Genomic DNA, 23,961 nt, shown 5'->3' with positions numbered 1-23,961 from the left:
AGCCACCTCTAATACTGATATAACTTGCTGGCCGCCAGTTACCAGATATAAGGTAATGGTCTCTCTTACTACCATCCCTGTCAAACATCTACTACCATTACCGCAGTGGACCAAACACACACAAACACTACTACTACTACTACTACCACTACAACTCTCCTAACCAATGTCTCTCAAACACTAGAAACAACTTATAATCTTCCTTTCCTATAAACACACACACACACACACACACACACACACACAAGCACACATCATCTCCTTTGTTTATTCTTCCTTGGTGTGCGTGTGTGAGTATGTGCGTTCGTGTGAGTGCGGTTCCCTGTTTCCACTGTTTACTTCCTCTCTGTGTGTTGCTGTGCGCTGCCTGACATCGGCGGCCACGCTTGGAGTGTCTCCCGTCTGAGCCCAGCATGGGGGGGCGAGGCTGGGCAGTGGCTTCGGACACGGCGGAGATGTCACTAAGCTATACCAATCGAAGCTTTGTCCTGGGGTCCTTAATTACTGGTGGCTTGTCGTTAGTAGTTTAATGTGGGTGTAATGCGTCTTTTGTGGGTTTGTGGGTGTTTCGGACAGAGCGGAGATGTGACTAAGCTATACCAATCGAAGCTTTGTCCTGGGGTCCTTAATACTGGTGGCTTGTCGTTAGTGGTTTAATGTGGGTGTAATGCGTCTCTTGTGGGTGTTTCGGACAGAGCGGAGATGTGACTAAGCTATACCAATCGAAGCTTTGTCCTGGGGTCCTTAATACTGGTGGCTTGTCGTTAGTGGTTTAATGTGGGTGTAATGCGTCTTTTGTTTCGGACAGAGCGGAGTTTAATGGGTGTAAATGCGTCTTTGTGGGTGTTTATACCAATCGAAGCTTTGTCCTGGGGTCCTTAATTACTGGTGGCTTGTCGTTAGTAGTTTAATGTGGGTGTAATGCGTCTTTTGTGGGTTTGTGGGTGTTTCGGACAGAGCGGAGATGTCACTAAGCTATACCAGTGAAGCTTTGTCCTGGGGTCCTAAATTACTGGTGGCTTGTCGTTAGTAGTTTAATGTGGGTGTTATGCGTCTCTTGTGGGTGTTTACTGTCCTAATTATGCTGCGTACTCGCCTCTCAGGGTAAAATCGTATTGGTGTTGGTCTTTGGTTTCTGTTCATTCCGTTATGTAATTCTAAAAAACGTTCCACATAAATATATATAACAGCTTGTTTGGTACGTTTTTTTTATTAGGGACACAAAGCTAACTGTTTTTGCTTAGGTCATAGGTTTGTTTTCATGCCGTTCTGTAATATTTAAAAAAAGTAAAAGGTTTAATATAGTTTTTTTGGATATATAGCTATAACTTATTTGACTTCTGTATATATCTGTCTTTTTTAACTGACGTGACGCTGGTTGTGCTCTCATTATCCACAAACACAACATCACCTAACTACATTTATCTGAAAAGGCTTCCGTTCAAGTTATGGGAATCACTCACTAATACATCAACCTTCCAAGAACAGACACAAAACTCACAATCTTTTTCATAATCTCTTTAAGTCACGTCCGCTCAAGTTATGGGAATCACTCACAATCTTTTTCATAATCTCTTTAAGTCACGTCCGTTCAAGTTATGGGAATCACTCACAATCTTTTTCATAATCTCTTTAAGTCACGTCCGTTCAAGTTATGGGAATCACTCACTAATACATCAACCTTCCAAGAACAGACACAAAACTCACAATCTTTTCATAATCTCTTAAAGTCACGTCCGCTCAAGTTATGGGAATCACTCACAATCTTTTTCATAATCTCTTTAAGTCACGTCCGTTCAAGTTATGGGAATCACTCACACCCATTGATCAACCTTCCAAGAACAGACACAAAACTCACAATCTTCTCATAATCTCTTAAAGTCACGTCCGTTCAAGTTATGGGAATCACTCACAATCTTTTTCATAATCTCTTAAAGTTACGTCCGTTCAAGTTATGGAAATCACTCACACCCATTGATCAACCTTCCGAGAACAGACACAAAACTCACAATCTTCTCATAATCTCTTAAAGTCACGTCCGTTCAAGTTATGGGAATCACTCACTAATACATCAACCTTCCAAGAACAGACACAAAACTCACAATCTTCTCATAAACTCTTAAATTCACGTCCGTTCAAGTTATGGGAATCACTCACACCCATTGATCAACCTTCCAAGAACAGACAAAACTCACAATCTTTTCATAAACTCTTAAAGTCACGTCCATTCAAGTTATGGGAATCACTCACTAATACATCAACCTTCCAAGAACAAACACAAAACTCACAGGGCGATATTACAAGTCACTTTCGTTTCTCACATTATCTATTTCTAAAGGTCAAAGAGGGGGTCAATTGGGTTCTGATGAGTGATTCTACAGGTTCATGGTACAGAGGAAGGGTCACACTACCACCAGGGCCATAGAACTGCTCCTGGAAATGCCCACAACTCCTACGAAAGCCCTGTCAAATTAGTGTTCTTGGGCAATGAAATGTCTTTTAATACGACCCACAATCTTCTCATAATCTCTTAAAGTCACGTCCACACACACCCATCCCGCCCACAAAGTCTCATAAATGCCCACAACTCATACGAAAGCCCCGTCAAATTAGTGTTCTTGGGCGTTCTTGAGCCTTATAATACGACTCACAATCTCCTCATAATATCTCAAAGTCACGTCCACAAACACACCCATCCCGCCCACAAAGTCTCATAACCTAGCGAAGTCCCACCCACTCGTCTCGCCTGTCCGCCCCACAGTCACAGCCTCGTCCCAGCTCGTAGGGTGTGTGGGAGTCTGTGTGGTGTTGGCGGCTGTAATCTAGGCACTCACGTCGGCCCCAGTCACTGAGCGGAGGCGTAGAGGTTAACACAGCTTGGCCATTCATACCGAGGTCTTGATTCTTGACCGCATCGGATTTCCATTACGACTTCGGCCCCACAAGACCAAACGACCCCAGTAATCAACAATCATCCCATTACGAGTATTTCCAAGGCCATCAGGAAGATTAATTGGACTTTCATGGGTGGAGAAGTTGTGTAAAAGTATCTCTAGGATCACAAAATAGCCCATGAAAATCCCAGTGAGGTCTACTAGTCTTTTCAAATGCTAACAGAGGACCCGATACGCTCAAGAGTACAGGCTTCCTCACCGCCATTCTAGGGAGCATTGCAATAGCCATGGTGGGTTTTGTTTTCTCTCATCATCACAATGTCACTTTTTAACCAAGCTGCCCCTGTGTTAGTGTTTTCTCTAATATACTCACTCTACCTCATGTTATTTGACTAATCTGTTTTCTATGACTGTAGCCGAGAAACAGCCAATGAAGCCTGCCATCAAGTGCTCCACCCTGCCGCGGATGTCCTCCCAAGGTGAGTGGTGTACCCGCACTGCTCCTTCCTCCACTCCTCTACCCCTCCACCTGTCCCATACTCCACCCGTCCCTCAGTTAAAACCTCACGGACAGCAGATATTTTGAGGTTCCACGATGATAACGAGAGGATTAACTTGTCTCTGAGGAGTGTTTTGAGCCTGCATGACACCCCTCCACTCCTCCACCCCTCATCCTGTCCCATACTCCACCCGTCCCTCAGTTAAAACCTCACGGACAGCAGATATTTTGAGGTTCCACGATGATGACGAGAGGATTAACTTGTCTCTGAGGAGTGTTTTGAGCCTGCATGACACCCCACCCCTCTCTCCCCTCCCGCCCCTTGCCTACTGGTCCAGAAGAGTTGATAGCGCTGCGCATGTTTCATTAGTGCGACGTGTATCATCAATTGGTCGTCAGTATCACTTGTTGGTGTCGTCAGTGTGCGCTGGTCGCTTGAGTGAGAGAAAGCTGTCCCCAAGGCTGTCAGGAGTCCCCAGTAGTGTAGCGGTGGCCTTCTGTCAGTCTGGAGTTTAAGGAGTCATTTGGGAAGTGTCAGTAAAGGAGGTGTGTTTGTGTAAGTGTAGGATGTGTACTGATAAGCTTCTAATACTTACTGATGGTGTTGGATGGTGTAGTAGTGTGGCTGTGTGGTGTGATGGTGAGGTGTGTACAGTCCCTCAAAAAAGTATCTACCTCCTAACTTAACCCAATGATATGAAAACGGAGGAAAGTGTTTGGCCTCTCGTTCTTTTTCCCTCATCAGAGCAGCGTCAAGCGAGGTCTCTTTGTTGCTGTTATTGTTTTTTTACCCTTGAACTGCCTCCGTTGCTGTAAAAAAATCAAAATCACAATCATTTCTAGCAATCATACAGTCCGGTTAAGTTTCCATTGTCTTTTGTGGAGTCCGATACTTTTTCTTGAGGGACTGCGGCAGGCATGTGTTGTTGCAGAGTGGAGAGTGTAACTGTGATGTGTTGCATTGGCGGGAAGGAGGCTGGTTGATGTGTGGTTGGTGTGTTGCAGAGAGGCTACTAGTGTCACAGTGTTGCAAGGGATGTGAGGAATGTTGCAATATACTTGTTACGATAGTGTGTCAAAGTTTGCAGAGTGAGAGAGAGTAGATTTGTGATGTAGGTGTTACTGTGTGTTACTAAATAATAGGAGATTGGTGTTACATGAAATCAGGACCGTATGAGAATGTGTTACAATGCAGGGAGACTGAGCGTAGATTTGTGATGTAGTGTTGCAGGAGGAAGGTGTTAGGTGTTACTGTGTGTTGCAAAACGATAGGAGATTAGTGTTACATGAAATTAGGACTGTATGAGGATGTGTTACAGTGCAGGGAGACATTGGGAACAGATTTATGATTTAGTGTTGCAGAGAAATGTGAGGATAAGGTCGGGTGTTCCATGTGTTGCTAAAAGGATATGAGGATGTGTTACAGTGCAGGGAGACAATGGGAACAGATTCATGCTTTAGTGTTGCAGAGAAATGTGAGGAGAGGGTCTGGTGTTCCATATGTTGCTAAAAAAAGATATGAAAATTGTGTTACATGAAATTTGGGAAATTGTTGAGGTCACACTGCAGGAAGATAGCGAGGTAGGATTCTTGGTAGTTGTATTGCAAACGATTGTGAGTGTGGTGTTATGAGTGTTGCTATGTGTTGCAAGGAGTGTGTACATGTGAGTTGCGATGATACGTGGCCAGGATACAGTGAAAGGCATAGTGACAGTAGTGAGGTTATGGTGCAGTTGTGTTGCCGACAGTGAGAATGGAATCACATGTTTTGAGTTCTGAGTGCCGTGCCAGGATACAGTGAAGAGGGATAGTGACAGATAGCGGTTATGGTGAAGTATATGTGCTCTGACAGTGAGAATGATGGTGGGGTGTTAAGTTACAGTGAAAGGGGATAGTGACAGGGAGGTGTAGTGTTGTTGTGTTGCCTGGAGAGAGCTATGTTACAGGTGTTGAGCTCAGGGTTATGATAGTGTTGTTGTGTTGCCTGGAGAGAGCGATTTGACAGGTGTTGAGTTCAGACAGTGTTGTGAATGGGACAGTGACAGACAGGGATCGTGTTGTGTTGCCTGGAGAGAGCGATGTTACAGGTGTTGAGTTCAGACAGTGTTGTGAAAGGGAGAGTGACAGGCAGGGATAGTGTTGTTGTGTTGCCTGGAGAGAGCGATTTGACAGGTTTTGAGCAAGGGACAGTGACAGACAGGGGTTGTGTTGTGTTGTCTGAAGAGAGAGAGAGAGAGAGAGAGAGAGAGAGAGAGAGAGAGAGAGATGTTACACGTTTTGAGCAAGGAACAATAACAGACAGGGATAGTGTTGTGTTACCCAGAGAGCGATGTTACAGGTGTTCAGCTCAGACAGTGTTGTGAAAGGGACAGTTGCAAAATCGAGGTTAAGGCTGTTTAGTGTTGCTCCTTCGGTAAAACAAAGGAAGGAAGGAAGGAAGGGGTAACTACGAGCAATTGGGATGAGATAGGAAACACAGATGCCAAGTCTTGCTATAAAAAAAAGAGTATAACATTTCCAGAACATGCCCCATCCACCACCACCACCACCACAACCAGTATTAGCCACTCCTGTCGATTATTTTGCCTCTTCAACCACACAACCACCATCGCCACCACCACCACCACCAGCGTCACTCACTCATCCCAGTCACTCATTCTTGTCTTATATCCACCGTACTCTATGTTATCTATGTTTGCTACTCTTTTTCTTATTTATTTCTCATTCTTTGTGTTCTTTTTCTTGTTCTTTTGTTCTTTTTCTACCTTACCTTACGTTATCTGTGTCCTGTTCTGCTTGTTTTTCTTTTTCTTGCAGTCTGTCATGTCATTCTCCATTCTCTCGTCTCTCTCATGAAGCGTATGGCAAACTCTTCTATTTCTTAATGTCCAACGCTCTGTTTTCCTTCCTTGTATTTTTTCTCTGCCTGTCTTTCAAATGTCTCTATCTCCTCTGTTTTCTTTGTTTTCCTCGATTATCTTTATCTATTCTATCTTTTTCTTTGTCTTCCTCGATTATCTGTATTCTAACTTTTTCAATTTCTTCTCTTTCTCATTTGTGGTCATCATCTTCCTTCTCTTTTTCTCTTCTTTGTCCAAGTCTTTCTGTCTGTCTCAAATATCCTCATCTCTCTGTCTCTCTGTCCTCTGTCTGTCTCAAATGTCTGCCTCTGTCTCTCTCAAATGTCCTCTTCTCTATATATTTCCCCTCTTCTCTTTCTGTCTTTCCTGTCCCTCTCAAATATTCTCTTCTGTATGTATTTTCCCCTCTCTTCTCCTTCTCTCTGTCGTATGTCCTCAAATCTCCTTACCTCTCTCTCTCACCCATGCCATCACCCATTTCATCCCTTGCTGCTTATTTTTCCCCGCCACTCCTCACATCCTGACGCGCGCCGAGGCATAGGAAGCTCGCCCAATGGTTCCAAAGAGTAGAGGTTCCCGGAGCCAAGCCTTGTGCCGGGAGTAACGGCGCTTTATGGAAGATCTAAACCTCAGGACAGCAATGTTACCAACCACCAGGCCCCGCTAAGAAACCCTACTGGTGCCGTAGGCAAAAACGAAAAAAAATTATAATAACCACATTTTGCTACACCCCTAAAAAAAATATTAAGATTACATCATATGCAAAAAGGGAGAATAAATATAGATTCAAGAGGGGAAATGATAAGGAGATTAAAGTTTTAAATTCAAACCAAAGTTAGGCCAAACAATAGCTTACGAGCCTCAACATTCACCCAGTTCACGCCTTTGGTTCCTATGCCTCGGCGCGCCTGTCCCGTTTTGTTATGTTACGGCCTTCCCGCTGTCTCTCGCTCTCTCTACCTCTCTCTATTCCCCCGTTGTGATGTGCAGTTCCTCCAGCACACGCTTGGCTCTCACCTCCGACACGCAGACGCGAGCTCAATCATCGTGTGGCGTCCCTATCAGGTGTGGATCTCAATTTATGTTTGCTGTTTGCCCCCTTAAGTGTGCGTGCGTGTGTGTGTGAGGGTGCGTGAGGGAGGGGTCGCGTGTGTGGGTGTGGGTGTGGGTGTTTGTTTTTGGTCTTGTGTATGTGTATGTGTGTGTGTGCTGGTAAGTCTGCTGTGGTGTGGTTTAATGGTAGCTTGTTGTCTCTTGCTGTGTGATATTGGTATTATTATTATTATCATTATTATTTTTATTATTGTTATTATTATTACTTCTACTGTGACTACTACTAATTATGCTATTACTACTACTATTCCTTCTATCCCTGCTACAAAGACAGAAACAATGACTACTACTACTACTACTACTACTTCTAATACCACTACCACTACTACTACTACTACTATGACCACCACTACTACTACTATTAATATGACTACTACTACAATCATTACTTCTAACACTACTACCAATATCACTTTCTAATGACACCCAAAAGCTATACATTCACAGAAGTTGATGTCATTTACCGGGGAGTCATCTTGTCACCCCCTCTCTGGGCCAGTTTCACAGTTCCCCATGATGGGTTAGTAAACTCCCGAACCAATACCAGAGCCTTCTAAATTTCCTTGTATAGTGTCTAGTGTTTATATTTAAGTTCACAAATTTGATGAAACTATACAGGAAAAGTCTTGTGTATTTAGTGTGGCATCGAAGACCTCACCGTTTTGGATTGTATGGGATTCTATAATTTGGTTCGGGCTGTTACGAAGACACTGTGTTGGACTGTGAAATCGGCTGTCTGTCACATCACACAGCCAGGGACCAGCAGCTACTCCCCCGTTTTCTGTTCCCCCTTTGACCGTGGACTACAGAAAAAGGGCCAGCACAGAGTTCCCCGGGAGGCACAGCAGACTTACCCATCACACCTGGAGTCTCTGTCTGTCTTTGCTTTCTCCTATTCTGCTTCCTTGCTATCTCGCTGGGGGGGGGGCTGTCTAGTCTATGCTGTTTTTTCATTTCGTTTTTCTTTATTATCTTGTTTTTGTGTTGTTTTTCTTTTGTTTTTTTGCGCTTTTTCCTCCTCGACCTCTTTTTCCACTTCTCTTTCTTCCTCTTCCTCTATCTCTGCTTTCCTAATTCTCCTTCTTTCTCATTTTTCCTGTCTTTTTCTCATGGTTTTGGTCTCTCTCTCTCTCTCTCTCTCTCTCTCTCTCTCTCTCTCTCTCTCTCTCTCTCTCTCTCTCTCTCTCTCTCTCTCTCTCTCTCTCTCTCTCTTCTTTTTCTTGTGGTTGTCATCTTTCTTCTTCTTCTCTCACTCTTTCCCATTCTCTTCTCTGGATTTTGCTCTCTTATTTCATTTCACTCTCTCCTTCTAACTCCCTTTTCTCATTCCCATTCCCAATATTCCTCAGTTTCCCTCTCCTTTCCTTCCTCGGTGATTCTCTTTCCTCTCCTTTCCTTCCCATCCTCTCCTTCCAACTCCCTTTCTCCTTCCCATTCTCAACTCTCCCTAGCTTCCATCTCTCCTTTCCTTCCTTTCTCCTTTCCTCCCTCGGTGATTTTCCTTTCATTCCTCCTTTCCTTCCCATTCTCTCCTTCCCTCGGTGTTGGTCTGCATTTCGGGTTGCTGTGGTGTCTGTCTGTGCGGGTCTGTGTGTTTGTGAATGCCTGTGTTTGATGTCGTTTTTGGCAATACTGCCCTGCCTCGGGTGCCTGTTGGGGGATATACATCAAGCCTACCATCATTTTTTAAGTTTACGTGTGAATGTGAGTGTTTTTATATTATTTCAGTGTGTTTTTGTATATGTTTTCCATTCTGTTTTTGGTATATATGTTTCTCTGTATCCTTTCACCCTTATATTTGTGTTTCTATGTGTTATTCTTTGTGTTTTCATTCTCTTTATGTCCATATTTTTGAGAGAAACATGTCTTCCTATACGTGTTATGTTTAAAATCTTGCATATGAGAAATACTTGTGTCATCCCTCCTTCCCCCTTCCATGTTTTCTATTACTCTGTTTTCTATGTGTTTTGTTTACGTGTTTATCTGTACCTCTCACGCTTTGTTTGCCATGCATCATTTCATCTCATCCCGACGTCTGCCTTCCTTCAGTGTGCCGCCAGAACTAATTAACCAACCACCTGCAAGCTTCCCTCAGTCTACCTCTGTGTTGCCTTGTGGGAGTGTTGCTTGAAGCCTCGTGACCAGGGAGTGAGGGTGCTTGTGTGTGTGTGTGTGTGTGTGGTTGGTCTAGTGATGGTATTTCTTTCAGTTAGGCAAAGATTTAGAATGCAGATCAAGTTTGTGAATGAATGATGAATGAAGGGGTGTGTGTGTGTGTGTGTGTGTGGTTGGTCTAGTGATGGTATTTCTTTCAGTTAGGCAAAGATTTAGAATGCAGATCAGGTTTGTGAATGAATGTGTGTATGTGTGTGTGTGTGTGTGTGTGTGTGTGTGTGTGTGTGTGTGCGATAACTAACAACAACTGGAGTGAGTCTTACGTTAGTGGTCAACATATTTACATTATTCCTTTCACTCAGACAAAGGATTAGGATTTTTTTTACAGGAAAGGACAGAAAAGGGAAAGAAAAAAATAACTCCGCTGGTGCACAATAGGTTAGCATGCAGATCGGGTTTCTTATGTTAGTGAACCCCAAGTCTCGCAGGCAAGGGAGTAGGTGGGAGTTGTCTTGATGGGAGGATGAAGGATAATGTTTATAAAGTAGAGGAGGAGGAGGAGGAGGATAATGAAGAGGGAAATGGAAAGGAAAAATGAGAAAAGAAAGGAGAAGAGGGGATGATAAGATATGGGATAGGATTAGCGTGTGTGTGTGTGTGTGTGTGTGTGTGTGTGTGTGTGTGTGTGTGTGTGTGTGTTCTAAAAGGCCATTGATTTGTTATGGACAGCAGACATGGCTTAATCAATTTTCTCTCTCTCTGTCTCTCCTCCCTCTTTCTCTCCCCCCCCCCATTCCCCCTCTCCCTCTCCTCCATCATAAGACACCCATCCATCCATTTGAGTTGTCTCCACCCCCTTCCATCCCTTTCCCCCCCCCCCATTGCCACGGCTGTCACTGTTGCTGCTGTTGCTGTCGCTGCCGCCCTTTCCACTGTTGCCAGCACCAGGGGTCGGCTCGCTGGTGCTGATGACCCTCCTGCTTCATCCCCTTGGCTTTCCAGCACTCATATGTCGGTGGTGGTATTACGACAGACTTGCTCTCCTCCTCCCTCAAGCCTAAACGCCCGATGAGTCTTGTCGTACCTTGCAGACTCGTTGAGGTCAAATAATGAGGAGCCCTTGAGAGCGCCAAAGTCCGCTCCCACCCCCACTCCTCCCTCCACCACCACCACCACCACCACCACCTCCCTGAAGCCGTTACCTCCGCCCAAACCTCCCAATCTGATGCTCACACGACCGTCTCTTTCGCTACAGAATTCGACAGGTATTGAGGCTTGGATCGTCCTCACCGCACTCCCGCCCGCCCGCACGCCGCTCGAACGATACACACTACTGTTACCTCCACCTCCTCCACCTCCTCTCCTCCTCCTTTATCCCGCTAATCCACCTGTTCTTCATCCTTTCCCTTAATTTCTCACTCGTACTTCCTTCTTCCACTTTTCCTCCACTTCTCTCGTTCCTCATCCCATCCACCTGTTCTTCATCCTTTCCCTTAATTTCTCACTCGTACTTCCTTCTTCCACTCTTCCTCCACTTCTCTCGTTCCTCATCCCATCCACCTGTTCTTCATCTTTTTCCATTCTTTCCTCACTCGTATTTCCTTCTTCCACTTTTCCTCCACTTCTCTCGTTCCTCATCCCCTCCACCTTTTCCCCGCTAATCCACCTGTTCTTCATCCTTTCCCTTAATTTCTCACTCGTATTTCCTTCTTCCACTCTTCCTCCACTTCTCTCGTTCCTCATCCCATCCACCTTTTCCCCGCTAATCCACTTGTTCATCATCTCTTTCCTTCTTTCCTCACCCGTATTTCCTTCTTCCACTCTTCCTCCACTTCTCTCGTTCCTCATCCCATCCACCTTTTCCCCGCTAATCCACTTGTTCTTCATCTTTTTCCTCCTTTCCTCAATTCCACTTCTCTCTTCCACTCTTCATCCACTTCTCTCCTTCCTCATGACCTCCACTTTTTCCCGCTAATCCACTTGTTCTTCATCTTTTTCCTCCTTTCCTCAATTCCACTTCTCTCTTCCACTCTTCATCCACTTCTCTCCTTCCTCATCCCCTCCACTTTTTCCCGCTAAACCTCCTCTTCCTTATGTTTTTCCTTCTTTCCTCACTTCCACTTCTCTCTTCCACTCTTCCTCCACTTTCTCCACCTCTACCCTCTTCTTCCTTCCACCTCTTCTCCTTCACCTTCCTCTCTTTTCCCCACTTCCTCCAGCCTCCTCCTCCACTGCCTGACTCACCACCCAAGAACTCCTCGCTCGCACAGTCCGCTAATCTTCGTGTCCGTGTGATCGAGTTTCCTTTGGACCTTTGCCGGGGTGGAGGGCAGCGCTAGTGTGTGCCTCGCGCCCCTCCGAGACTTGCATGACGTTCTCCGGCAGTCCACAGGAAAAAATATCAAAGGGCAGACTGATTAGCGGCCATTCAAGAGTTAATATATACTGTAGCCTCTTCCTCCTCCTCCTCCTCCTCCTACTCCAACTCCTTACCTTCTGCCTCCCTCCTCCTCCCTCCTCCTCCTCCCTAGACACAAGACTTGACCACATTAGCCGCACCAGTAACCTGCATCAACACCACCGCAGAGGCACACCACCTCCAGCACACCTCAGGCTCACGGAGATTGATATAGACCTGTAAATACTCGAACACACACACACACACACGCCAACACACACGGCTGCATGAGTCTTCCGTCCACGCCTGTGAGCGGAAGACGTGACCTGGTTTTAGTGGACTTTGGTTTAGTGGACCTTGTTTTAGCGGACCTTGTTTTAGCGGCAGCTTTATCTTTTCCCTCATTAGTTCCAGGTCATCAGGCAATGCATGCTCTTATTTTTAAGGTTATGGTTTGATCATTGCAATTCAAGTTTTATTGGTTTTCAGCTTCTTTATCCTGCTTTATGAAATATTGATCATATATTAATTTTTTGTCCATCATTTTTTGACGTGAAGCATTCTGGAGAGGTAAGAAATGGATTTATATTTTTATTAAGCTATTTTATCTTGAAGTTTCTCTTGAGTTTCCTTTTGCTTTGATACTAAAGGTGAAAATTATGTTTCCATTTCTATCATTTGCTCTTGTGTGTTTACGATACCACACCAAACACACCCATGAACACACACACTCAGAAGAATGACAATGTGATTGCCCGCACACCACTGATTCAGCACAGAGTGCACCGCTCCCACCGCAAGGCGAGGCAGATGTGGCGACACCATTCTGTAGTGACACCACACTGCTGGCACACGTGGGACGCACGCCGCCGAGGAAGTGCTCGGAACACATTGCGCCTGACACACTGAGGGACACCACCTGCTGGTGCTGTCACAGGGCAAGGGTCCTGCCGCCCAGCGTGGGGCCATTAATAACTTGTCCTGATTTTTGTTCAGAATCTCTTGATGTGTCACTGCAAATGACATTGTGTAGAGTAGTTGTTTTTATAGAAATTTGACTCTAACTCTTTTCAAACTGCAAACCCGTGAAGTAAGTCTTGGGCTGTAAGGGTGGACGGCCTGCTGCTCCATGACGGGCAGGGTGCAGAGCTGGCACTGGCCCGGTAGTGGTGGTGCCAGCAGGGGGGGGGGGGGTAAGCCATGTAAGCAGGAAAACGTGACAACTTATTGGCACTGTGATCAGCGGTTGATGAGTGGCGTTGATGATGAAGGCAGACGCTGGGTTGGGGTGCAGGCAGCTCGGTGTGGGGCTCGCTGGCAGTCTCGTGTCACACCGGACAGCTGGGCACACCACCCAAGGCGTTCCTCAATCCATCAAGGCTGTTCTGAAGAGGTGTAACGGCGTGCCGAGCCGTCCTTAGCCACTCGGGTTTTTGCTGAGGTCAAAGTGGCCAACACGTCCTGTATTAAAGCGATGGTGACGTCCAGGGATGATAATTTGGCCTCCACCGACCTGACATTGCTGTGTAGTGTGTAGGTTTGTGATCTGATGAGGCTAGGCTGCGGTGGAACACACACACACACACACACACACACACACACACACACACACATGGTCTCCTCTCTTCCCCTAAAGATGTCCCCTTCCCCCCCCAACCCCCCCTCCAGCACCCTTGAATAAATCCCTCAGTTAAATTCCACAGATATTGAGGAAGGGGCAACTTAATTCCAAGTGTTTGTTATTCAACTGTTGCATTACCGTGGAGCTGACCCCCCCCCCCCTCCCCCACCCCCAGCCCCTCCCACCCACCGCCCCCGGGCATAGTGTTGGATGCCTTGCCCCTGACCACAACTTTCTTGGTCATGCAGAGAAAGTTTATAGATGATATTTTTCCCTGAGCATCACGACACTTTTTCTCCTCCCACCACGGCCTTCGGGACACTAGCCTAGTGATAGCTAGCTGTGGTCTGCGCCCTCGTGTGCGTCTGTCTTGTGGGTGTGTGGACGTCGTGTGTGTGCGTGTGTTTGTGTACGTGTCCCTTCCTGATGTGATGTGTGTGGTGATGCAGGGAGCCCTCAATGTTCCCTCCCCCCCCAAGCCCACCACACCCTGGGGTGCTAAGTGCTGCCCTGTGGTGCCTCAGGGGAAGGCAGCCACACAACTCCATTCATAAATCCACCGTAAGGTCATACTTTTCCTTATCAGCTAAACACAAACCACTAAGCATGTGTCCTGGACCAGGTTATTTGTGGCCCCGGACAAAGTACAAGGTCACTGTCTTTTCTTGTGGAGAAGTATAGATTTTAAGCACTAATCAATAAGTAAATAAAAGTAAAGAAGTAGCCAATAATATAGAATAAGTAATTAAACATCTTCAAGGTCTATCATTCCATGGAGACTATTTTTATGGGGCTTAATTCTTTCATTAGTCAAACTCATCACAGCTTTTGGGATTAGACATTTACATAAGGTTGACTTTGCCACAAGTATAGACACCACGAATAACCTGTGCAGCAGCATGAATGGGGTCCCTGTGTCTGTCTGTCCCAGGAGGCTGTAGTGACGCCATACACTGTCAGAACTTTCCACACCATATCTTTGTATCAGCCCCAACCTCTCCCCTTCTGGATTCGCTTCCGTCCCCCTCCAGAGCCAATCACAGGCCAGCCCCCTCAGTTGGCCTCCCCACTGGTCGGTAGGCCACATAACAGCCAAGGTAGGAGAGCATCAACTGACTCAGGTTCATGTTCTTAAATGTATCGGGGTTCCCATTAACAAGTATTTTCCAAGGCCGCGAAGATTAATATGGTTTCAATGGGTAGTTTTCCCGTTCATGGTGCAGAAGTCGTGTAAAACTATCACCAGGATCACCACAAATAGTCCATAAAAGTCTAAGGAATTTATACGTGAGGCTTCACAAACACGCGAAACGAAGCTCCGATACGTTTAAGGATACGGGCTTCATTCTCCCCCGGCACACACTCCTCCGTCACATCCAGGCACTTTCAGGCACTCGCTCTTCCCTGCTGTGGGTGGTGAGGTTTGGGTTGGGGGGTTCCTGCCTGTACTTGTGGCATGACATGAAGAACAGTCTGGCTCAGGCACGGGATGAAGGGCGACTCCGAGATCTGTTATGTACCAACCACTCGCGTCAGTCATTGCCTCTTGCTTGGGGATATTGCGCCAGTGTTAGTCCAGTATAGCAAGTTTGTAGGCTCCCCAAACAAACACAAAACACGATGAAAATTCCTTGTAGTTCTATATTAGGCCAGTTTCAGTCCAGTACAGCAAATTTGTACGCTCCCCAACCAAACACAAAACACAATGAAAATTCCTTGTAGTTCTATATTAGGCCAGTTTTAGTCCAGTACAGCAAGTTTGTAGGCTCCCCAAACAAACACAAAAGACGATGAAAATTCCTTGTAGTTCTATATTAGGCCAGTTTTAGTCCAGTACACCAAATTTGTAGGCTCCCCAACCAAACACAAAATACAATAAAAATTCCTTGTTCGGCGTTGATATAAAAAGGGGGAGGGAATTTTAGGAAACCGCACAGGAAAGCTCTTTATTAGTATCTAGTATTGAGTAGAAAATAACGGATCATTGTGGAGAGTATGGTTTGGTTTGGGCGCTTACAGTGACTACGTGTTGGAGCGTCGAAGTGGCCCATCACGCAGGGTTGGGTTGGACAGGTATATGAGTTACCGTCGCCTGCAAGTTTAGGTGATTTTATTTTTAAACAAAAGAGCCCGCTACTCTCCGCTCCCAAAACAGAAAATAGATAAGAGTAGCCAAAAGAGAGGTCAATTTCGGATGGAGAGGTGTCTTGATACACTTCTTGAAAGAGGACAAGTCATAGGCAGGAGGAAATACAGACGAAGGAAGGCAGCCAAAGTTTACCAGTGTAAGGGATGAAAGAGTGAAGATGCTGGTTAACTCTTGCATAAGAGGTTTGGACGGTACAGGGATGGGCTAGGGTGGACAGTCGAGTGCAGCGGGGCCGCGGGAGGAATAAGTTGTGTTTGGGAGGGACATGGAAAGACTGTGAAGGGAAATAGTATAGATATATGACTTTCAATTGGATCCCCGAGGCGAGGGAGACAGCCTCACAGGGAAGGCCAACCCGGGCATGCTGTGGGTGGGTCAGTGTCACAGCGCCCACTTGAAGTAAAGTTAGCGCTGAGATGAGCCACGCTGGTCTGCCTGTCTGAACCACAAGTGAAGGGCTCGTGTGTTTTAATGATCTCGATGTGTCTCTTGGTTCTTGGCATGTTGGGTGTGAGTGTGTCAGAGAGGGAAAAGAGAGTGTCTGTGTGTGAGAGAGAGAGAGAGAGAGAGAGAGTGTGTGTGTGTGTGTGTGTGTGTGTGTGTGTGTGTGTGTGTGTGTGTGTGTGTGTGTGTGTGTGTGTGTGTGTGTGTGTGCACGTCTGTACGCATGAGTGCCTTGGCCGCCCCAGGATGCCACACCGGCCCCCCAGTCATGCCGCACCGTTCACTGCGTCTGCACCCTGCATGCGTTACACTAGCTCTCAGTGTTAACAGTTCTCTATACTATAACATTTATGCAGAAGATAGCCTCCACTTCCACTCAATAATCTAAATAGGTTGATAAATAACAGCAGTCTAAAGTAGCTTTGTCTAAACCATTTGCAGCAATATCTAAATGTTCTCTCTTAAATTGTGTGTCCCATAATCCACTCTCACGCCCCTAGACACCAAAGGCTCCACCACTTTGCAGCCAGGCGCCCCCCAGAGTAAGTTGTCCGCCACATGTACCTCTCTGAGTGTGTGTTCCTGGTGCCCGCGCGTACACCTCAGGTTAACGCTTTGACTCAGCCTCTCAGCTCCCCATTTTGACGAGGTCCTTTTGAAACACCTCTCCCGGGGGCACGTTCCCCTTCCCCTCAAACCAGGCGCTGGAGGCGGTGGGTCAGGGCTCAAGGTAATCTACTTACTCATTTATTTCATATTGTATTTATTTACTTGCTTTTTATGTGTGTGCAGATCCATAACACTGGCAGGCTTTACTTTGAGGGGTGTTGGTTAGACATGCTATATGCCCTTGTGAGACCCTCCAGCAACGTTGCCAGATTGTCGTACTCTGCCTCATGTTTTCCGATTTCCGACCCAAAAACTACTTTCATCACCCAAATAACTGCCTTCATACATGGTTATCGTTGAAATGGTTAATTATTGGTGCTTCATGGCAACAGTAATAAGCCAGAAACCGGTAAACACGCGGCTGTGAGTACGATAGTCTGGCAACGGTGCCCTCCAGTCATGGCTTGAGGGAAGGAGAGAGTGCCGGGGCCTACCGAGCCTGGAGGAGATTATAAAGTTATGGCTTGGCTCGGCGTTGGTCAGGCCGTGTGGTGAGCGGCGGGAACGTTGGACGGTGTGCGGGAAGGAGACGGGAAAGAGACGTGACTGTTTGGAAATGTATACATAAAAGTTTCATCTATGTTACTTATTACCACTAACCAGACGTCTGTACCTGTGTGTTATTATGATTTTATTATTATTATTTTATTTATTTATTTGTTATTATTATTATCATTATTATTTTATTTATTTATTTTTTATTTATTATTTATTTTTATTTTTATTTATTTATTTATTTATTTATTTATTTATTTATTTATTTATTTTTTGGCTATTAAGTGGAAAAGTGTGTCACCTCGAGGACTTGCCAACATCACCGGTGCGTCGGCCAGCGAATAATTCTCAAGATTTTGGCAAGATGGTCAAATATTTCAAAGTAACAGAAAACGCATGACAAGATAATCAACCGCAAACATGATAATTTGTGATGAAGCAATTGTAGTAATTTTTCACTCATTTTGAAGTTACATTGTGGTTAAGTAGTCTAAATCGTATGTTTTTTTCACCTACTTCCATTTTGAGATCATTTAATTTAACATGTGATTTAGTAAGTAAAGATTAATATCATCACTTCTATTTAACAAGCAGTTATATACAATTAGGCTAATGACTTTACATTTTTTTTTTTAGAACGTCGATATCGGCGGTTTTTCTCATTTTTGTCGTGAATTTATTTTAACGAGCGATTTTACATTTTTTGGGAAACATTACCAACAATTTCTCTCATTAAGTCATGTATTTAGGCTACTTTAATGAGCGATTTTACATTTTTGGGAAACATTGCCAACAATTTCTCTCATTTAAATCATGTATTTAGGCTACTTTAATGAGCGATTTTACATTTTTGGGAAACATTACCAACAATTTCTCTCATTTAAGTCATGTATTTAGGCAACTTTAACGAGCGATTTTACATTTTTGGGAAACATTACCAACAATTTATCTCATTTAAGTCATGTATTTAGGCAACTTTAACGAGCGATTTTACATTTTTGGGAAACATTACCAACAATTTCTCTCATTTAAGTCATGTATTTAGGCTTTTAACGAGCGATTTTACATTTTTGGGAAACAGTATCAACAATTTCTCTCACTTAAGTCATGTATTTAGGCTTTTAACGAGCGATTTTACATTTTGGGAAACTATCAACAATTTCTCTCGTTTAAGTCATGTATTTAGGCTTTTAACGAGTGATTTTACATTTTGGGAAACAGTATCAACAATGTCTCTCGTTTAAGTCATGTATTTACCTTAACGATTGATTTTACATTTTTGGGAAACTCAACAATTTCTCATTTAAGTCATGTAGATATTTACTTTGACGAGTGATTTTACATTTTTGGGAAACATTGTCAACAATTTCTCTCATTTAAGTCATGTAGCTATTTACTTTAACGAGTGATTTTAGATTTTTGGGAAACTATCAACAATTTCTCTCGTTTAAGTCATGTATTTAGGCTTTTAACGAGCGATTTTACATTTTGGGAAACTATCAACAATTTCTCTCATTTAAATCATGTAGATATTTACTTTAACGAGCGATTTTGCATTTTTGGGAAACTATCAACAATTTCTCTCGTTTAAGTCATGTAGATATTTACTTTAACGAGTGATTTTACATTTTGGGAAACAGTATCAACAATTTCTCTCATTTAAGTCATGTATTTAGGCAACTTTAATGAGCGATATTACATTTTTGGGAAACAATATCAACAATTTCTCTCATTTAAATCATGTAGCTTTACTTTAACGAACGATTTTACATTTTTGAGAAACAGTATGAACAATGTCTCTCGTTTAAGTCATGTAGCTTTACTTTAACGAACGATTTTACATTTTTGAGAAACAGTATGAACAATGTCTCTCGTTTAAGTCATGTATTTAGGCTTTTAACGAGTAATTTTACATTTTTCTGCAAACACTTGACCAGCCGTTCCACAGTGGCGGCAGAATGAGGAGCAGCGAGCACCTTCATTTCCCCACTCTCCTTCATTTTTATTTTATGCATTTGACTTATTGTTTTTTCAAGGTCATCCTCTTATTTGACCCCCTCAGTACGTGGCCGTGAGTGTGCCGTGCTTCCCTATTGCCTTGATTTCCCGCTTGTTTGCTTTGGTTTGTTGCTTTGCTTCGGCCATCCTTCCTTCCCCTCGTGCGAAGAGGTTGCTTTCCGTTGTCTTATATCATTAGTTTCCCTGTACTGCCTTGCTTAATTATCCTCTTGTTATGTTGTTAAAGGTCTCAGTGCCTTTGTATGTATGAAGTTTTGTTTGTTCATACCTGACCAGTCTACATAATCATACATAAATTTTCCTCCCCGGTTTGAGTATGCTTAAATTTTGCCACAGGCTCTCCACCTCATTTTGATTTTAATACTTTTTTTCCACGCATTATATTTTGTGTTGGTCCTGCGAGGGACGAGACAGGTAAGCGCTGCCTCCCGGTGCCGCGTTCGGAGCTGTCCTCCTGTTCCTGGCGGTCCGTTGTGTTTACAAATAAGAAGGCAAAGTCTATGTATATAATTATAGACTTAGCAAAAAGGCGGAAATCACTATGAATTTAGATCGGTGTACGCAGCTTCTCGCCTGTACATGGCTGTCCTAGTGTTTTCCAGCGCGGGAGAGCTTATTGTTTTATTCTTTCATAGGGAAAAACATTCATGAGTCCAGTACAGTGCTTTGTTTTGTAATAAGTGAAGTGAAGGGCTAATAAACAGCCTTCATGCAGTAGTTCACGATTAAATTTTCATTAATAAAACAAAACTCGATGTGTAGCTGTATGGAGGCCTATTGGAGGATTGGAGGGCGTCATGGGTTCGAGAGTGCTGGCGAAGTGGCCAAAGCCATGCTCTCGGGGGATGCGTGAGAACAGCTCTCTTTATAATCGACAACAGGTCTTTGCTTTTATACATTCGCTTCTGAGCATGTGCCGTTCGCGGGGACAGGGGGACACCCAGGAACACGACCCCGTTGCCAGATTATCGTACTCAAAGCCTTGTATTTTCCGGATTCTGATCCATAACTATCACTAAAAAAAAAACACCAAGAGTTAACCATTTGAACGATAACTACAAATGAATCTCGTTATCGGGTTGGGGAGACAGTTTTGGGGTCGGAAATCGGGAAACAGAGGCTGCGTACAATAATCTGGCAACGCTGGAGCACGACCCCGGGGGCAGGCTGGGGGAGGTGACGAAAGCCTAGGACCACGGCCATGAACCACTCGGCTATTTATGTCTGAAAAGAGATGGCCAGACACCTACCTCATCAAGCCAGTACTCCAAATGGCTGCTGGTTTATCATCTTAATGGCCAGAAAAGAGAATTCACCGAAAGAGAGAGAAACCGAATTCACTCAGTAATGTTATCCTCAATACCTTTTTGGAGTTTATCTCAAGGGTTTAAGGGTTTTTTAGGTGCAGGAAAGATGTCCCCAGCACTAGACTCCCATGGATGACCTCCCATTAACACGACAGCGCAGCAAAAAATGGCGTCTAAATCTTAGGTTATCGGGACTCAGTCTTTAAAGGGACTATATACAGATCACGACCCAGAAACAGGTTACGCTAAATGGAAGACACTATTAGAGGCTTTCAGTGACAAGTGTGAACCAAAATGTCCTTCGCCTCGTGGCTGGAATACAACGGAACATGTTTCGAGACTGGCATGGCTTACAGATGAACCAGTCTCGCGTGTCACACTGCAGGAGGTATATTACAGCCGGTACAATTTTATTTCAAGTACCGTGTCATGCACAGCCCCTGCTTCACTAGTGTGGCGTTCCATGAAGCAAGAAGCTGACCCTGAAACTGTCTTCTGTTGAGGAGGAAACAAGTTACAGTGACAGAGAACAGTGGTGGAGGAAACACCCAATGGAGAGAGTCGGCATGGAAGCTTGTGATCAGGGAGAGGAGGGAGAGTCAGTGAGGGAAGGACTAGTAACCAAGTGAGAGCCATTGGGGGAAGGGAACACAGAATTACATAGATAACCAGATCACAGGCCGGCCCAAACTAGGTGGTCTGTCCTAAACCTAAGGGAGAGGAAAGGATCCGCTAACCCAGGGAGTCACCCGTGGAGAGCATCACCGGGGGAAGGAAGTACACAGGGGAGAGGGCCAGGGGGAGGGGGAGGGGTCTGAGTGGAGGTAGTCACCCAGCGAGGGGAACCACCGCCCCCTACTGACAGCTGACCCTTGCAGACCTTCGGCTCTCCCCGGAGGTGTACAACCAGCTTCGGGTTCTGCAGAAGAAGGCCAAGGAGCTGCGGACGGACGTGAGGAACCTGCGCAAGACTTCCCAGGCCAACGCACTCACTATGAAGGAGCTCCTGCGGGACACCATAAGCAAAATTACGTAAGTCTGGGGTCACAATCCTGGTCTGGTATTGTATTTTACGCTCCCGTTTTCTCCATTTTCTCGCTCAAATTCAAGTTTCCGGTTTAATATCAATCCAGTCCTCAGTTCACATTAACCTGCATCTTAACTGTGTCCTAATATCGATAGTTTGTCATAGGAGGGAGATGCCAGCCATTCCCTCACTCTTTTTTTCTTTTTTTTTTTTCTGAATTAACGTGGTCCAGAAAGTCAATCATAATCAGAACAGACATGTGATGGGGGATTTTTTTTTTGTAAGTCTGGGGTCACATTCCTGGCCTAATATTGTTCTCCCTTTCATTCTCTCGCTCAAATTCAAGTTTCTAGTTTAATATCGATCCAGTCCTCAGCTCACATTAACCTGCATCTTAACTGTGTCCTAATATCGATAGTTTGTCATAGGGGAGAGCTGTGCCATTCCAGTCCCTCAAATTTCACTCGCTTTCTTTTTTTCCGAATTAACGTTGTGGTCCAGAAAGTCAATCGTAATCAGAACAGACATGTGGATTGGGGATTTTATTTTTTGTAAGTCTTGGGGGTCACATTCCTGGCCTAATATTGTTTTTACGCTCCCCTTTTCTCCATTTTCTCGCTCAAATTCAAGTTTCTGATTTAATAGCGATCCAGTTCTCATTCACATTAACCTACACCTTAACTGTGTCCTAATATCGATAGTTTGTCCTAGGGGAGAGCTGTGCCATTCCAGTCCCTCAAATTTCACTCGCTTTCTTTATTTCCGAATTAACATTGTGGTCCAGAAAGTCAATCGTAATCAGAACAGACATGTGGATTGGGGACTATTTTTTTAACCCTCATGAACCACTCCCTCTTATATCACCATTATTGTCATTATCTCTTGTTTTGTCATGAATTCAGATACTTTTTCCTGCACAGCCATGCCCCCCCAACCCCCTGAGTCCTCCCTAAGCCCCATGTTGAATCCACCCCCCTGACAGAGTGGCCCAAAGTTAAGTCTCGCTTGCCCTGTTTTCCGCTCCTCCGTCAAGTTCTGCCATCATTAACAGCCCTCCTCCTGCCCCTGTTATTGTGATTCGTCTCCCTTTATCTCCCTTCCCCTGTCTCGTCACTTGCCATGCCCCCTGTGCCCACCTCATGCCCACCCCTGCCCCACCACCACCACCACACGCAGGCTTCTAACTCTGAGATGCAGCTTTGGACAGACGCGGATGCCTGGAAGCTGGAAAGTGTTGAATGGCTCCTCCCTCACTCCCCACGCTGTCTCCTCCCACAGAATAGTAAAAAGATTAAAGCACAAGTTCAGTTTAGATAAGACACAAAATTAGAAGTCCCAAAAATTAATGCCCACCCTCATTCTGTCTGCATTAAATCCTCATTAGTCCCCCTGAAAGAGTGTTTACGAGTGTGGTGAACCCCGGCAGTGTTGCGGATTGGCTTGTGACCCCCTCAGAGAAAGCACAATGGTTCACAAATAAGACGCAAAATAATTAGAAGTCCCAAAATTAGTCTGCCCTCACTCTGTCTGCATTAAATCCTCATTAGTCCCCCTGAAAGAGTGTTTACGAGTGTGGTGAACCCCAGCAGTGTTGTGGATTGGCTTGTGACCCCCTCAGAGAAAGCACAACAGATCAGTAAAACAAATTAGAATCCCAAAAATTAGTCTGCCCTCACTGTGTCTGCATTAATTCCTCATTAGTCCCCCTGCAAAAAAAAAAAGTTGTGTTGTGTTGTGACCCCCTCGGAGAAGGTTAGTTGGGCTGCAGTAACATGACATGAGTGGTCAAAGTTCCGAGTTCATACTAACAAAAAATTTCATCCCCTTATTAGCAAAGCTGTCATGAAGAACACTTAATGAACTCACTCCTAAACTAGTGAACTAAAAACCCCAGCTTGGGTAAGGAGTGGGTGAGCAGGCTTTTGGTAGTTGAGGGTGACAGACTCCCTGGCAGTAAAGCATTGTTTGTTCTCTAAGCACTGAGTCAAAAAACAAAAACATTAACACTTCCTTTGTCACTGTGAGGTGTGAAGGTGGCCCAGCGTGCGGTGCCGAGACAATAAAGACCCGTTGCTCCTCAGGACAGTGCTTCAGTCCAACGAAGAGTGTTTACTGCAGGGGTCCTCGGATGCGGAAAGAGCGAGGATACAGCGTGAGGAGGCCTCGTACAGGCAGGATATGAACAAGCTGGATAAAGACCTCTGGTAGGTAGTGATGGCTTGGGGTAAGCTCAACGGCCTTATTTGTTGTCATATTTATCAACAAAAACATGATTTGGCTTTGTTTCTCTGTTTACAGATAACCTTGTCACAGACATTATATGATAATCTTGACACCTTTCACTAATATT

At 44.8% G+C, this 23,961-nt stretch overlaps 1 protein-coding gene across 1 annotated transcript in view; it reads left to right on the top strand.

Moving 5' to 3' along the window:
• The window catches only part of LOC126986333 (coiled-coil domain-containing protein AGAP005037-like), a 192,025-nt gene that overhangs the window by 113,801 nt on the left and 54,263 nt on the right, over positions 1 to 23,961 (top strand). Inside the window, exons 9-13 of the mRNA XM_050842390.1 lie at positions 3,311 to 3,373; positions 7,245 to 7,319; positions 10,574 to 10,747; positions 21,463 to 21,616; positions 23,693 to 23,815. Coding sequence (XP_050698347.1) covers positions 3,311 to 3,373; positions 7,245 to 7,319; positions 10,574 to 10,747; positions 21,463 to 21,616; positions 23,693 to 23,815 — 589 coding nt within the window. The remainder of the gene's footprint in view (positions 1 to 3,310; positions 3,374 to 7,244; positions 7,320 to 10,573; positions 10,748 to 21,462; positions 21,617 to 23,692; positions 23,816 to 23,961) is intronic.

This window comes from Eriocheir sinensis, chromosome 61, assembly GCF_024679095.1.
Source record: "Eriocheir sinensis breed Jianghai 21 chromosome 61, ASM2467909v1, whole genome shotgun sequence".
In the NCBI taxonomy this organism is placed as follows: domain Eukaryota; kingdom Metazoa; phylum Arthropoda; class Malacostraca; order Decapoda; family Varunidae; genus Eriocheir; species Eriocheir sinensis.
The sequence above is the reverse complement of the archived record's forward strand: the minus strand, read 5'-3'. Positions and strand labels throughout refer to the sequence as shown.